This window comes from Emydura macquarii, unplaced genomic scaffold, assembly GCF_026122565.2.
Source record: "Emydura macquarii macquarii isolate MOO-44397 ecotype Brisbane River unplaced genomic scaffold, CSIRO-AGI_Emac_v2 contig_2897, whole genome shotgun sequence".
Lineage (NCBI taxonomy): Eukaryota > Metazoa > Chordata > Testudines > Chelidae > Emydura > Emydura macquarii.
Window position 1 is genome coordinate 18,149,254 of NW_027133034.1, and position 13,157 is coordinate 18,162,410.

General features: G+C 37.4%; 1 protein-coding gene across 1 annotated transcript in view; it reads right to left on the bottom strand.

Annotated features, from left to right (window-relative positions):
- The window catches only part of ADAMTS19 (ADAM metallopeptidase with thrombospondin type 1 motif 19), a 246,485-nt gene that overhangs the window by 55,793 nt on the left and 177,535 nt on the right, over window positions 1–13,157 (bottom strand). Inside the window, exons 14-16 of the mRNA XM_067568938.1 lie at window positions 8,664–8,791; window positions 6,736–6,856; window positions 2,903–2,983 (exon numbers count right to left, since the gene is read on the bottom strand). Of these exons, the coding sequence (XP_067425039.1) occupies window positions 2,903–2,983; window positions 6,736–6,856; window positions 8,664–8,791 (330 nt within the window). The remainder of the gene's footprint in view (window positions 1–2,902; window positions 2,984–6,735; window positions 6,857–8,663; window positions 8,792–13,157) is intronic.

Consider the following 13,157-nt stretch of genomic DNA (forward strand, 5'->3'; position numbering starts at 1 on the left):
GCCTGACCAATCTGATTGCTTTCTATGAAGAAGTGACTGGTTTTGTGGATGTGGGGAAAGCGGTGGACGTGATATACCTTGACTTTAGCAAAGCTTTTGATATGGTCTCTCACAGTATTCTTATCAGCAAGTTAAAGAAGTATGGGTTGGATGAATGGACTATAAAATGGATAGAGAACTGGCTAGAGCATAGGGCTCAATGAGTAGTGATCAATGGCTCCATGTCTAGCTGGCAGCCGGTCACAAGCGGAGTGCCCCAGGGGTCGGTCCTGAGGCCGGTTTTGTTCAACATCTTCATTAATGATCTGGAGGATGGCATAGATTGCACCCTCAGCAAGTTTGCAGATGACACTAAGCTAGGGGGAGTGGTAGATACCCTGGAAGGTAGGGATAGGATACAGAAGGACGTAAACAAACTGGAGAATTGGGCCAAAAGAAATCTGATGAGGTTCAACAAGGACAAGTGCAGAGTCCTGCACTTAGGACGGAAGAATCCCATGCACAGCTACAGACTGGTGACCAACGAGCTAGGCAGCAGTTCTGCAGAAAAGGACCTGGGGGTAACAGTGGATAAGAAGCTGGATATGAGTCAGCAGTGTGCCCTGGTTGCCAAGAAGGCTAATAGCATGTTGGGCTGCATTAATAGGAGCATTGCCAGCAGATTGCAGGAAGTGATTATTCTCCTCTGTTCGGCACTGGTGAGGCCGCATTTGGAGTATTGTGTCCAGTTTTGGGCCCCCCCACTACAAAAAGGATGTGGAGAAGTTGGAGAGAGTCCAGCGGAGGGCGACAAAAATGATTAGGGGGCTGGAGCACAAGACTTATGAGGAGAGGCTGAGGGAACTAGGCTTGTTTAGTCTACAGAAGAGAAGAATGAGGGGGATTTGATAGCAGCCTTTAACTACCTGAAAGGGGGTTCCAGGGAGGATGGAGCTAGGCTGTTCTCAGTGGTGGCAAATGACAGAACAAGGAGCAATAGTCTCAAGTTGCAGTGGGAGGTCTAGGTTGGATATTAGGAAGACGTTTTTCACTAGGAGGGTGGTGAAGCACTGGAATGGGTTACCTAGGGAGGTGGTGGAATCTCCATCTTTAGAGGTTTTTAAGCTGTGGCTTGACAAAGCCCTGGCTGGGATTATTTAGCTGAGGTTAGTCCTGGTTAGTCCTGCTTTGAGCAGGGGGTTGGATTAGATGACCTCCTGAGGTCCCTTCCAACTCTATGATTCTATGATTCTAACTGTCAATGGCATTTTGGCTCCTAAATGCTTATATCCTTTTGAAAATGAGATTTAGGCTTCTAAATCAGTTTGCGAAGCAATGCCTCGATACCTTTAAAAATATGGGTCTATGTCACTACTTCATATGTGTATCAGCTGTTCACTGGAGAGAGAACTTCCACTTCCCATAAGAAACTGTTGGCAGAGAAAATAGTTCCAGAGGGGATAGGTGGATACAACTATACTCTGGCCCTGACCGATTAAGATGAAACTTCTGTGAATTTTCTTCAGCCCTGGCACAGGGGAAGGGTCCAAGGGAATCTCTCTTCAGGCTAAGAGTGGCCCCTCATGGGAAGCAAGAGGAGATTTTCTTTGGGCTGCTGCAATCAGTAGCAGACTTTTGAGGTATGGCAGCAGCAAAAAGCGCTGCAATTGCTTCCTGCGCCTGTTCTGCTCTGAGAGAATGGCTCCTGGATCCCCATGCTTAGCTGCTACGACTCTAGCTTGTGCACCTTTAAAGAGTTAGTGCAGGATTTTTACCCAGAAAATTTAAAACATAAAAAGACAAGAATGGAAAATGTAGCATTCTTATAACAATCACAACTCTTTGGTATTGCACAGGTGTTTCTTTTATGAGACACAGATGTTTCATTGCTAATTAGCAATGGATAAATATATACTTTAATAAAAAATAGAGTATACCATGCAATGAGGACTAGCTAACCTGTGTTTTATTTTTAATCTTAAATCTGATCAGTAGTCTTTGCAGTTAATATACAATATTACTGGAAGAGCACCACTCTCCTCCATTATTAAAATGTGCTACAAGAAGTTTGGATAAGATGAAATGGACTAGAAGATGAAGCTGAGTGTTCATACATTATAGGAATTGAGGAAGTAAATACACTTGAGTTTTAAAAAACACATCAACTCCCGCACATATTAATATCAATATCAATATTAATAATTAATATTAATTACTAACTATCTAAGGTTTGTTTGATTTTCAACTTGCATTATTTAAAAAAAAATAAATACTACCCTTAAAAAACAAAACAAAAAAACCCTAGAAAACTTACCACTAAAACTGAAGTTATCAGTTTGACATTCTGTTGTATGAGCTGACATCTCATTTCCCAAAAAATGGCTCATCAGTGTATTTATGCAATAGAGCAATCCAAAATACTGAACCTTCTAAGATATTTTAACAAAGCAGGAGCAGCTCTCATGATAACTTTAAAGCAAACCCTTGAACTCTTGGACTGCTATTATTAAGATTTATTATCATAATTTGGTTTAATTTTCCATGAAAATAGTGAGATTACTCAGATAAAACCTTTTCTTTATATGTTAATTATGCTAATACAAAGATCAAACCAGGGACGTTTTATTTCATTGCACTATTAATTCTCACTGGTTCTGTTTCTCAGTTTAAACTGAAAAGAAAAAACAAAACAGCAACAATTATAATTTTTCAATTGTAATTTTTTGTAATTAATAAGCAAAATACACAATTGTCCTTTCCCTGAGCCACAGTTCCTTTAAAGGTCCTTTCCAGAGAATTCACTTCCTTTTCATATTCTCTGTGCTTCACTTCTTAGTCACACATACCAGCAGTTTGTTGAGTTGCTATATATTTGGTGTAAATAGTAATTTTTGGTACAAATAGTAAATGAAACAAAACATACCTAAGTAGCTGTGAGCTGGTTTTTCTTCCACAACTTTGATTCTCCTTGCTCCTGCGGGTATCACCAAAGCTTCCACGTAACCTAAGCACAAGACCAAATGTCTTGAGTTAAATACAAATCTATGGAACAGTAAATTTTGCATTTTTTTTAAATCTGCTCTCCTTTTTTGCTTTTTAATCTAATATTGTATGATATTTTCCATGGTGGCCTGTCAGAAAGATCCTTTACAAAGATACTTTGTGCTGTGAAAGTTCAAAACAAATTAATGTAAAGGGTATGTTCTAGGGTCATTGTGAATGACTGCCATGAATGATGATGGAAGATGCCCATATAAAGCCAGAACATCAAAGTTGCTGAGCACCTACAACTCTCAGAGACTTCATGGGCCCAGATACAGCAAGGTATTACTTTAGTATGAGCCTTACTTTAAGTCTGTGAATAGTCTCAGAAGCATCCTTAACTCCCAGGCAGTCTAACACCTCATTGAAACAGGCCCAAAAACAATGATAGAGTATATTCCTTTGTGTTCTTAATTAGAAAAAATACTTCCAAGATTAATTGCACAAGGCTTATTCTCTCTCCACTTCGTGAGATAAGGAGATGGGGCTCCTAGGTTTCCTGACAGCCTCATTAAAAACTCTAAAACATTAAAAACACACAAATATCCGTGTATAGAATTATAGAAGTGTAGGACTGGAAGGGACCTCGAGAAGTCTTCTAGTTCAGCCCCCTGCATTCAAGGCAGGACTAAGTGTTATCTAAACCATCCCTGACCAAAGTTTGTCTAACCTGCTCTTAAAAATCTCCAGTAATGGAAATTCCACAATCTCCCTTGGAAATTTTTTCCAGCACTTAAATATCCTGACAATTAGGAAGCTCTTCCTAATGTCTAACCTAAACCGCCCTTGCTGCAATTTAAGCCTATTGCTTCTTGTCCTATCCTCAGACTTTAAAAAGAATAATTTTCTCCCTCTTCTTTATAACCTTTTATGTACTTTAAAACTATTATGTTCTCCTTCAGTCTTTTCTTCTCCAGATTAAACAAGCCCATTTTTTTCAATCTTCCATCATAGATCATGTTTTTTAGACCTTTCATCATTTTTGTTGCTCTTCTTTGGACTTTCTCCAATTTGTCCACATCTTTCCTGAAATGTGACACCCAGAACTGCACAATCTACTTCAGATGAAGCTTAATTAATGCAGAGTAGAATGGAAGAATTACTTCTCATGTCTTGCTTACAACACTCCTGCTACTACATCCCAGAATGAGGTTTGCTTTTTTTGGCAACAGTTTTTTAACTCCTATTCAGCTTGTGATCCACTATGGCGCCCAGATCCCTTTCTGCAGTACTCCTTCCTCAGCAGTCATTTCCCATTTTGTATGTGTGCAACTTATTATTCCTTCCGAAGTGGAGTACTTTGCATTTGTCTTTATTGAATTTCATCCTACTTACTTCAGACCATTTCTCCAGTTTGCCCAGATAATTTTGAATTTTAATCCTATTCTCCAAAGCACTTGCAACCCTTCCCAGCTTGGTATCATCCACAAACTTTTAAAGTGTATTCTCTATGGTAATATCTAAATCACTGATGAAGATATTGAACAGAACTGAACCCAGAACTGATCCCTGTGGGACCCCACTCAATATGCCCTTCCAGTATGACTGTGAACCACTGATAAGTACTCTCTGGGAACGGGTTGTCCTTATTTCCCTTTTAATAGATTGGCACTATATTTGCCCTTTTCCAGTATTCTGGAATCTCTCCCGTCTTCCATGACTTTTCAAAGATAATTGCTAGTGGCTCAGATATCTCCTCAGTCAGCTCCTTGAGTATTCTAGGATGTATTTCATTAGGCCCTGGTGATTTGAAGACATCTATCTTGTCTAATTCCAGAGGGTAACCGTGTTAGTCTGTGTTGTCTAAGTAATTTTTAACTTGCTCTTTCCCTATTTTAGCCTCCGATCCACTCATTTTCACTGGCATTCATTAAGTTAGATGTCCATTTGTTTCTAAACTTTTTGGTGAAAACTGAAACAAAAAAGTCATTTAGCATTCTGCCATTTCCGTATTTTCTGTTATTGTTCCCCCCTCTTTAAACAATGGGCCTACCCTGCCCTTGGTCTTCCTCTTGCTTCAACATATGTGTTATATATAATATATACAATGATCTACAGCCAACTGCTATTCAATAAGCAATAAGGCGCTATTCCTTCAAGAAATTCTGGGGGCAGAAACCACAGGGATGAAACTGGCTCAAGATAAATAGAGTGCACTTTCATTGCAGGCACCTGAAGCGCATGATGGAATTCCAACATTATGTGGCATGTATAATTCTGATGTATAACGCTTTTTTAAAAAATTAACAAAATACATTCATTGTTGTTACTAGATCTCTTTTGTTGCTTTCCCAAACTCAGTCCTTATTCCTAAATAGATTTTTGCTTTCAGATCTGCTTATTGATAACTTGGTGAACTTTTAAGTTACTTTTTCAGTTAATAAGAAAGTAGGATTTCTTAAAATGTTGCTGAGTCAGCTCCTTTAAATTAAAAAATGGTTAAAAGGCAGTGCAGGAAACTAGTTATAGGTGCAAAGCTACATCTAACCAGAAATTTTATTTATGAACCCAGACTTTAAAAACCCCTAGACATACCTCACAGAATGGATAATAAAATATGACCTTTAATTTTGTAAATATAGTTGTAATATGAAATTATATTACTGATTATTGACATCATTATGCCTGATATCCTATAGCTGACATAAAATTATGCAATTTCAATGCAGTATTATATTTTTAAAAATTCTTTAAAAGTTAATTAAAATTTCTCTCAACAATTTAAATTTCAGGTTCTGAAGTAGGAAAACATCTTCTCACACAGTCATGCTTAAATGTTGATTGGCACCACTACATTATATTCCTAACATGAAATCCTGCAATACATTTTGATATTTCTCTCTGTTATAAATGTGAGTTGACTGATTTTGATTGATGTGGTCAGCCACGTACTCTGTAGCTTTGTAGATTCAAACTCTGATCTATAACTGAAACTTAGCCTTTCTTTCTTTATATGTTCCTAGCCTTCAGACTTGTTTGTGTTTCAGTTTTCCCTGTCCTATATTACCTCCAGCCTCAGAAAGGGCTAAATTCAAGTATCTGAAGGCTGTGTCCAATTTTATTTTCTAAAGCACTGTTTAGTTTAGTCTAGATTGCACTGAAATCTCAGTTTTTCAAACATTTACTGTCTGCTTCTCATTGTATTATTTTGTGCTAAACAATCTACTTGCTATCTTGAAATTTTTGCAAATTTTCTTAGAAAGAAGCTGAAATCATACCTACACCCAAATATTTTGCAGCTGAAATAATGGTCTGTCAAATGTACTTTCAGATAAAAGGATTGTTCCAAATATGTATGCTTCTAGATTCAGCAAAAGATAAACAACTTTATAAATTTAGACCCCGTTTCTGCAAACACTTATGTGTATGAGTCATCCCATTCAGCTCCATGGAAGACTGACTTGAGAGTAAAATCAAGACCTTAGCTTCTAAAACATTTCAGAAATACCATTCACACTTATGATATTATTTACAATTTTATACTTGTGTTATGACACAGCATAAGAAATTTTCTTTGGATATTTTTCCTTTATATTTGTTTCCTCTTTTGCTTAAAGACCTTGATGTAGGTGATGTATCGTAATCTGGATAAACATTTATTCTCAAGAACTGTAAATAAATGTATTGTATGTCAAAAATCTGAAGTGGGGTTTGTTAAACACTCAATTTCATCAAAACACGGCATGGTTTAAGTAAAAAAATAAACAGATATACCTGCTCCTCTAGTATGGTTAAAATCGCCTTTAATAACTTTGCATGATTTTCCATTACCATTGCACACACCACAATGATCTTCCCGTGCTAGAGATCCTAATATTCCATCACAGCCAAATTTCTGTGGAGAAAAATAAACCCATTATTGTAATTAAGGGTTGGATACTGTATCCCACCACAGGGAGAGCACCAGAAAACATTCCTGATGACAACTTGCCTCACCCCTTTTGAAGGTACATGCAGCTGACTAATAAACCCCTGCCCCACGCATGTGACTGGCCAGTTCTGTTAGCTGGTGCAAACAGGGTGGAGCAATGTCCCAGCCTCCTCCTTGCCCTGCCCCTTCACCTTTGTGACACCGTGCTACTCTGCGGGTTGTATGTTTACCTGATCACAGAGTCAGTAGCTGTATCTGGTGCTTACACTAGCTGTGCAGAGCCAGGAAAGTTCCTTGGGCTCCTCAGTATATAATATGCCACCACATAAGCCCAGGCAAAGTCTGCTGCGAAATCATTTACTGTGCTAGTTTACTACATGAAAAGAAACGTGCAAGTATCTGGAATTTATATTATGTACTTGGAAATGTAATCCTTATTGATGTTTTATTTAAAGGCTATCAGCACAAATACTTAGCTTAAAACAAGAAGCATTTATTCTAGCAGTACACAAATTACTCTGCCATGTTTATTTCTATTCAGAAACATCATTGCTAATTTAGTAACACAAAACAGATTACACTGAATACCATATGTTGTTCTTATGTAAAAAGCGTAGCGATCGCAGCATAATCAGAATTAATTGTATTAGTATAGGTGCACTCATCCAGTGAAACCAACAAAACCTCCACTCCTCCTCATAAATCATCAAGGCAAAAGCAAAGTAACTAGAAATTAAATAATTCCATAAAAAGAGAAATTACTGTGAACTGAAAATCTGTTCATGTTCAAGTACATGATGATTGTTATTGTATTTCTCCATTATAGTTCCTTGAAATTAAAGAGGAAAGTAACAGATTAGGCATACAGCTCCCAACTGAAAATCCTATCTTCCCTACCATATGTCTAGATTAGGATAACAAGGGCATTTTTAAAGTCTATTAGCTAAAGTGTTTGAATTAACACATTAGAACCTACACATTAAACAACAAAACCTACACATTAAAATACAATTTGCCACATTTACAATAGATTTTATAATGTGTTGATTAAAACTTTCAGTTAATACTTTTAACAATCTCTTTTTATCCTAATTTAGACACACCCTGATGTGGAATAGGGTTTAGAAGATACCTATGAAAAGGTCTCACTCATTGAAGTAAAGACAACGACTGAGTCGTGTAGGGCTATTTGAAGGCTGTATTTCCAATAATTAAGTGGGAAGGAACCACACGAGACAAGGAAAGAGCAGTCAGAGAGATACAAACTTCCTTGTACAAAGTGAAACTGGATGGCAACTTTAAGGCACTTTTAGTAACATGCACAGAATTCGCATTGAGCTTCTACTGTACATGATTCAGGCCCAAAAGTTATCATTTATCTTAACCTATAATTCTGTATTTCTGGAAATCAGGCTGAACTAAATACACATGCACACTCAAGATCAGTGCTTCCCATGCTTTTGAAAGCTGAGCCCCTCTCCAGAAATATGAAAATCAATCATTTATTGCCTCACGCCCACTATGTGTTTTTAAAGATCTGCTCATCTGAATGTACACATTTTCTGTGCCACCACAACCCCAGCTAGTCCTTCAAGTGCTGCTCCATATAATGTATTGTAATTAGTTAAATGAATTTAAAATATTACATGTTATATGGAGATATCAGAGGAAGGCAGCAATCCAGCTCTGGACATTTCTTTTGCAATATTCTATCAGAATGAACACATGTTTACAGTATATTAAAATCTGACTCTAAAGAATTGATTTATACCTGGCATCTACCATCTGCGCAGATATCTAATCCATGCTGGCCACAAGAAGTCCCATCCATCACCTTTTCTGTTAGAAGAATAGGCTGATCCTTTCCAACAGGGGAACAAAATAATGCACAAGGCTTTTCTATAATAGAAATTGGTGAAAAAAATTCCAAGTTCGTAAAACTGATTTAATAAAAGCAAAATTCTTCTAAACCAGTGATTTTGGTGGAGGTGTCCAGCTTTCTTCATTACATTAATAGATATTAATTATTACAAACTTATTTTATTTTATTTAAAACAAATGAATAAAAGATACTGAATCTTTCTTTTATTTGGTAAACTACTGCTCTTTTTCCTGTTAGAAAACAATTGTATTAAAAACTTCAGTGTACATAATACTCACATCATGTTCACTGCTACAACTAGAAGAATATGCACATTACAGCAGTCTAATATTTTGGTTATAATCTATACTTTTATTTTGCAATACTTCTGACAGATCATAAATACTGGTTAAAAAAGGAACTTAATACATTCCAGATTTTCTAACGATGCAGGTAAAAAAAAAGCATTTATTTTTAAAAAAGGACAATGCTCCCAACACACGCACACATTTAGAGACCTGAGAACACTTTTCTCCTATCAGAATAAGCAAGGGGATCCCTTAATTATTTTACACGCCCCTGAGGAAAATACTGTATGAATAATTGTGGAAATTGATTTTTTTTAACACTAAAAGGCCTAAAAAATTATCTTACCAAAAGGCTGCTTTTCACAAACACAACAGCTTTACACATAATGCAGTTTGCTCTATCTATTGCCAAAGCAATCAAAGATAACAAAAGATTTAACAACCCGGTCCATTGACGAAATGGAACAAAAAATTGAAGAACATGTTCATAATATCTTTATGTTTGCAATTAACTTTTTGATTTTACTCCCAAACTGTTTGCAGACATTTTGACAAATGTAATTACAAATCTGGCTTTAAAATAAATTTCACTTAGTCACATGAACTATCTGTCTCTGTACTATACTGACTTCCAGATAGAATCTCAGTGGCCTTTCCCTTTGACTTCGTGAATGGCTTTATCAGATATCAAGGGTTCACATCTCTGTCAAAACAGAAAGTGTATTTGCATTAAACTTGTCACCCCTTTACATTTTTTTAGCAATGTCACTGAATACTGACTCTCTCATGGAGACCATGTATCAGCATTTTTTAAATGAATATCTTATCAAGACATAATTATTTGCTTCAAGTATTACCTTCATATACTTTCTTTTAGAAACTAAACAAGAGCAGACAAAAAGAAAGAACACAACAAAATTTTGTTAGGTTGATGGAGGCATAAAAGGAGACATACTTGGCTGCAACAAGATAAAGAGGCCGGCTTAGCTCTTCCTCCTCATTCTGTCATCACTATTTTGCAGTCCAGTATAGTTCTGCACAACAGGTACCACGCAAAACCTCAAAAACTGGTTTAATATTAAAAGTCCTATCTGCCCTTTTCTATTTTTAAATAAAATTTATTCTCTCTTCACAATTATCCATTTCAAAACTCTCATATAATTTATCCAATACTAATTTGGAAAAAGGTAGCTAGAACCTTAACGTACTCAAACACCCTAATTGCCTTCTCAGTTCATGAATCTTACTTCTGTAGCACCTAATCCTGTGAGGACTACTCCATAAGTGAGGTACTGTTCAGCAGAAGGGTGGCAGAATCAGGCTTTTTCTTATTTGTTAATTTTCCCAGTTGAAGAAGTCCATACCAGTCATGTATCATGAAGCACAGCTCTTCATCAGGTTGACAGTGAAGAAGGAATGGGGAGGTTGAATCCAGGACTTCTTGGATCATTGCCTAGATACCTTCCATGCTATGAGAAGCAGCAGCAGCAGAGTCTACTGCAGCCTTGAGGCTTTGTGGCAGATAGAATCTCTGCTTCCACTCTGCAAACCGAAGGAAGAATCCATCCTTCCCCTTACCACCACAGAACTACCAAAGGTGCAGCCTTTTGGGGGGAGCTGTGAACTGGAACCAGGATTTTGTCTGCAGTAATTATTACATTGATAGAATTTAGATTCATATGCAAAATCTAGAAAGGACTATACAGTCACTTATTACTTTTTATTGATAAATACACCATTGCACAATGTCTGTATTCTGAACAATATTAAATATAGCAAGCATAACTTGTTGACCATTATCAATATTTGCAGGATGATATTCACTATTAAACTTGGTAATCAGTATCCTCAGACAAAAATCAAAGAGATGGAGCATTCACCAAGCCCCAAAGGCCAAGAGAATCTGGCTCTGGCTGATCCACTGAGATTAAATTCCAGAACCAAAGGGTCTCCACTGAGTAATATCTCTTGAGCAGTCATGATGATGCAAGCCACATGGGACTTTACTGATCCAGAGCCAACTCCTTGAATTACATTTAGATTATCAAATGACAGCTTTCCACTTACTGAAATACATATAATTCTGATATTTAAAGTTTAAATTGCCTTCCAGTTTCAGTGGGGAGGGTGGTTTGACTGGACTGGCAGAGACTCCCTTTTGCTGCCTAGGTGAGGGGAAAATCTTTCCCTTTCCTCAACCTGTGTGGCTACATTCAGCCTGGAGGGGAGGGGAGAGACTGAGGGTGAGGTAGTGCTTGGGATAGAACAGGGCACTTGCATCAATTCCTGATTGGCTGATTTAGGGGTGATGGCTATCCAGGATGGGTTGTTGGCCTGTCTTCCTCCTCCCAATACACAAGGCCCCTCTTTGTACTTGGGAGCCAGCAAAGATAGTCACGCTATCAACTGCCACGCATCCCTGTGAGTTAATGAATGTGAGTGTGTTAGAACTGGATCTCCTGTTATACCTTGGGCATAACCTGATCAAACCCGCAGAGGTGCAGAAAGGAATTTTCCATCAGGACAGAACTGGCCATTGCTCGGAGGGTTTTTTCACTTCTCCACAGAACTCAGGAGGCCTACTTGGGTGCATAGGACCTTTGTTGGAGCTTTCAATGGGACCCAGTGCAGGGTTATGGTAGGTGTCAATTGGCCAGTTTCTAAACCTGAACACAGGTTCTATGAGGTGTCCGGCAAATTTGGGTTTTGTGGAGGATGATGAGGTCTCTTACATCTAGCAAAGATCCGTCATCTAGTATGCCTCCCTCATCTCTACCCTCATTTCCTTGCATGAGAGGGGAGAATGTGAAAGGGATCTCAACAGATGACTACATCCTTCAGTTACTTATGGGGTTAAGCCAAGGGGGTCGGACCTCTTGTTATGATGTAAAGCCATGAAAGACCTACAGTGGAACACAGTTTTGCTTAGCAAGATTTTGGTTTAGTTTTTTAGAATTTAGTTCAGTAAAGTTACAGCCTGGTGCTTAAGCCCATGTTCTTATGTGGTGTGTCTTCACTCTCCATGTGTTCAGTCCAATCTTTAAATTACACTTAATAATTCAATAGTGCTTATGATGCAAAAGCTATATCTGATATGTTAATCAGCTTCAAGAACCTATTTCAAGCTTTTGATTTAACATATAATGCTGACTTTATAGGCACTGTGTTTTATTTGTGAGTCAAATACACCTGTTGAGTGAATTAACACATTAAAAACATAGAAGATAAGAAATGAAAAGGGATAATGACCCTTATTTGAAATGAAATGGGACTCCTGTGAGCGACACACAGTAAATGAACTATCGGATACCACTTTTTTATATGTATTTATGCATTCATTTCTTTTTCATACATATTTATGTATTCATTTCTTTTTCTGTTCAGTGCCATTTCTCTTTTTGACACTTGCACCCCTCTTCATTTTCTGACTGGAGAATTGTGACTTGTAATTTAAATTAAAACAAGACCCCATGATTCCAAATTATAACTTGCCTTTAGTCCTATATTTATTATTTTTACCATTTCTCTTCTTCCAAAATAAAGGGGATTCTTTGACTATGGGGCCTGCGGCAAACTGCTCCCTTACTTTATGCTGGCCTGGGCAAGGTACCAGGCCACCATATATACATGCATATATACAATATAAACATCATATTATACAGTGCAGGTGGGGTGCCATGACCATCTTCAACAAACAAACTTGGATCCTGGACAAGGGTATAGCATACGGATGAAGATCCTTCCATACTATAGAGATTCCAATTAGAAGAAGCCATTGTTCACAAACTGCTTGCTCCCCAACTGAGAAGGTGACAAAAGATCTTGCATGTCTTGTGTTTAAAGGTATTTATGAACACACAAATAACATGTATCCAATTAAATTGTTTTTATCTAAAAATGTTATCTCATTTATTCTTTCTTTAATGTATGCTGGCGGGGAAACCAGTCACACCTAGTACCCCTCTGCCAATTAGTGCATCATATGCAAATGTTAAATTTTTTGAATCCCATTGCAGATATGTACAATTCTTTCAAAAAGCTGCATGTCTTTTGCTCACATAATGAGAAACACAGGTAATGTAAGTAAACTTGAATT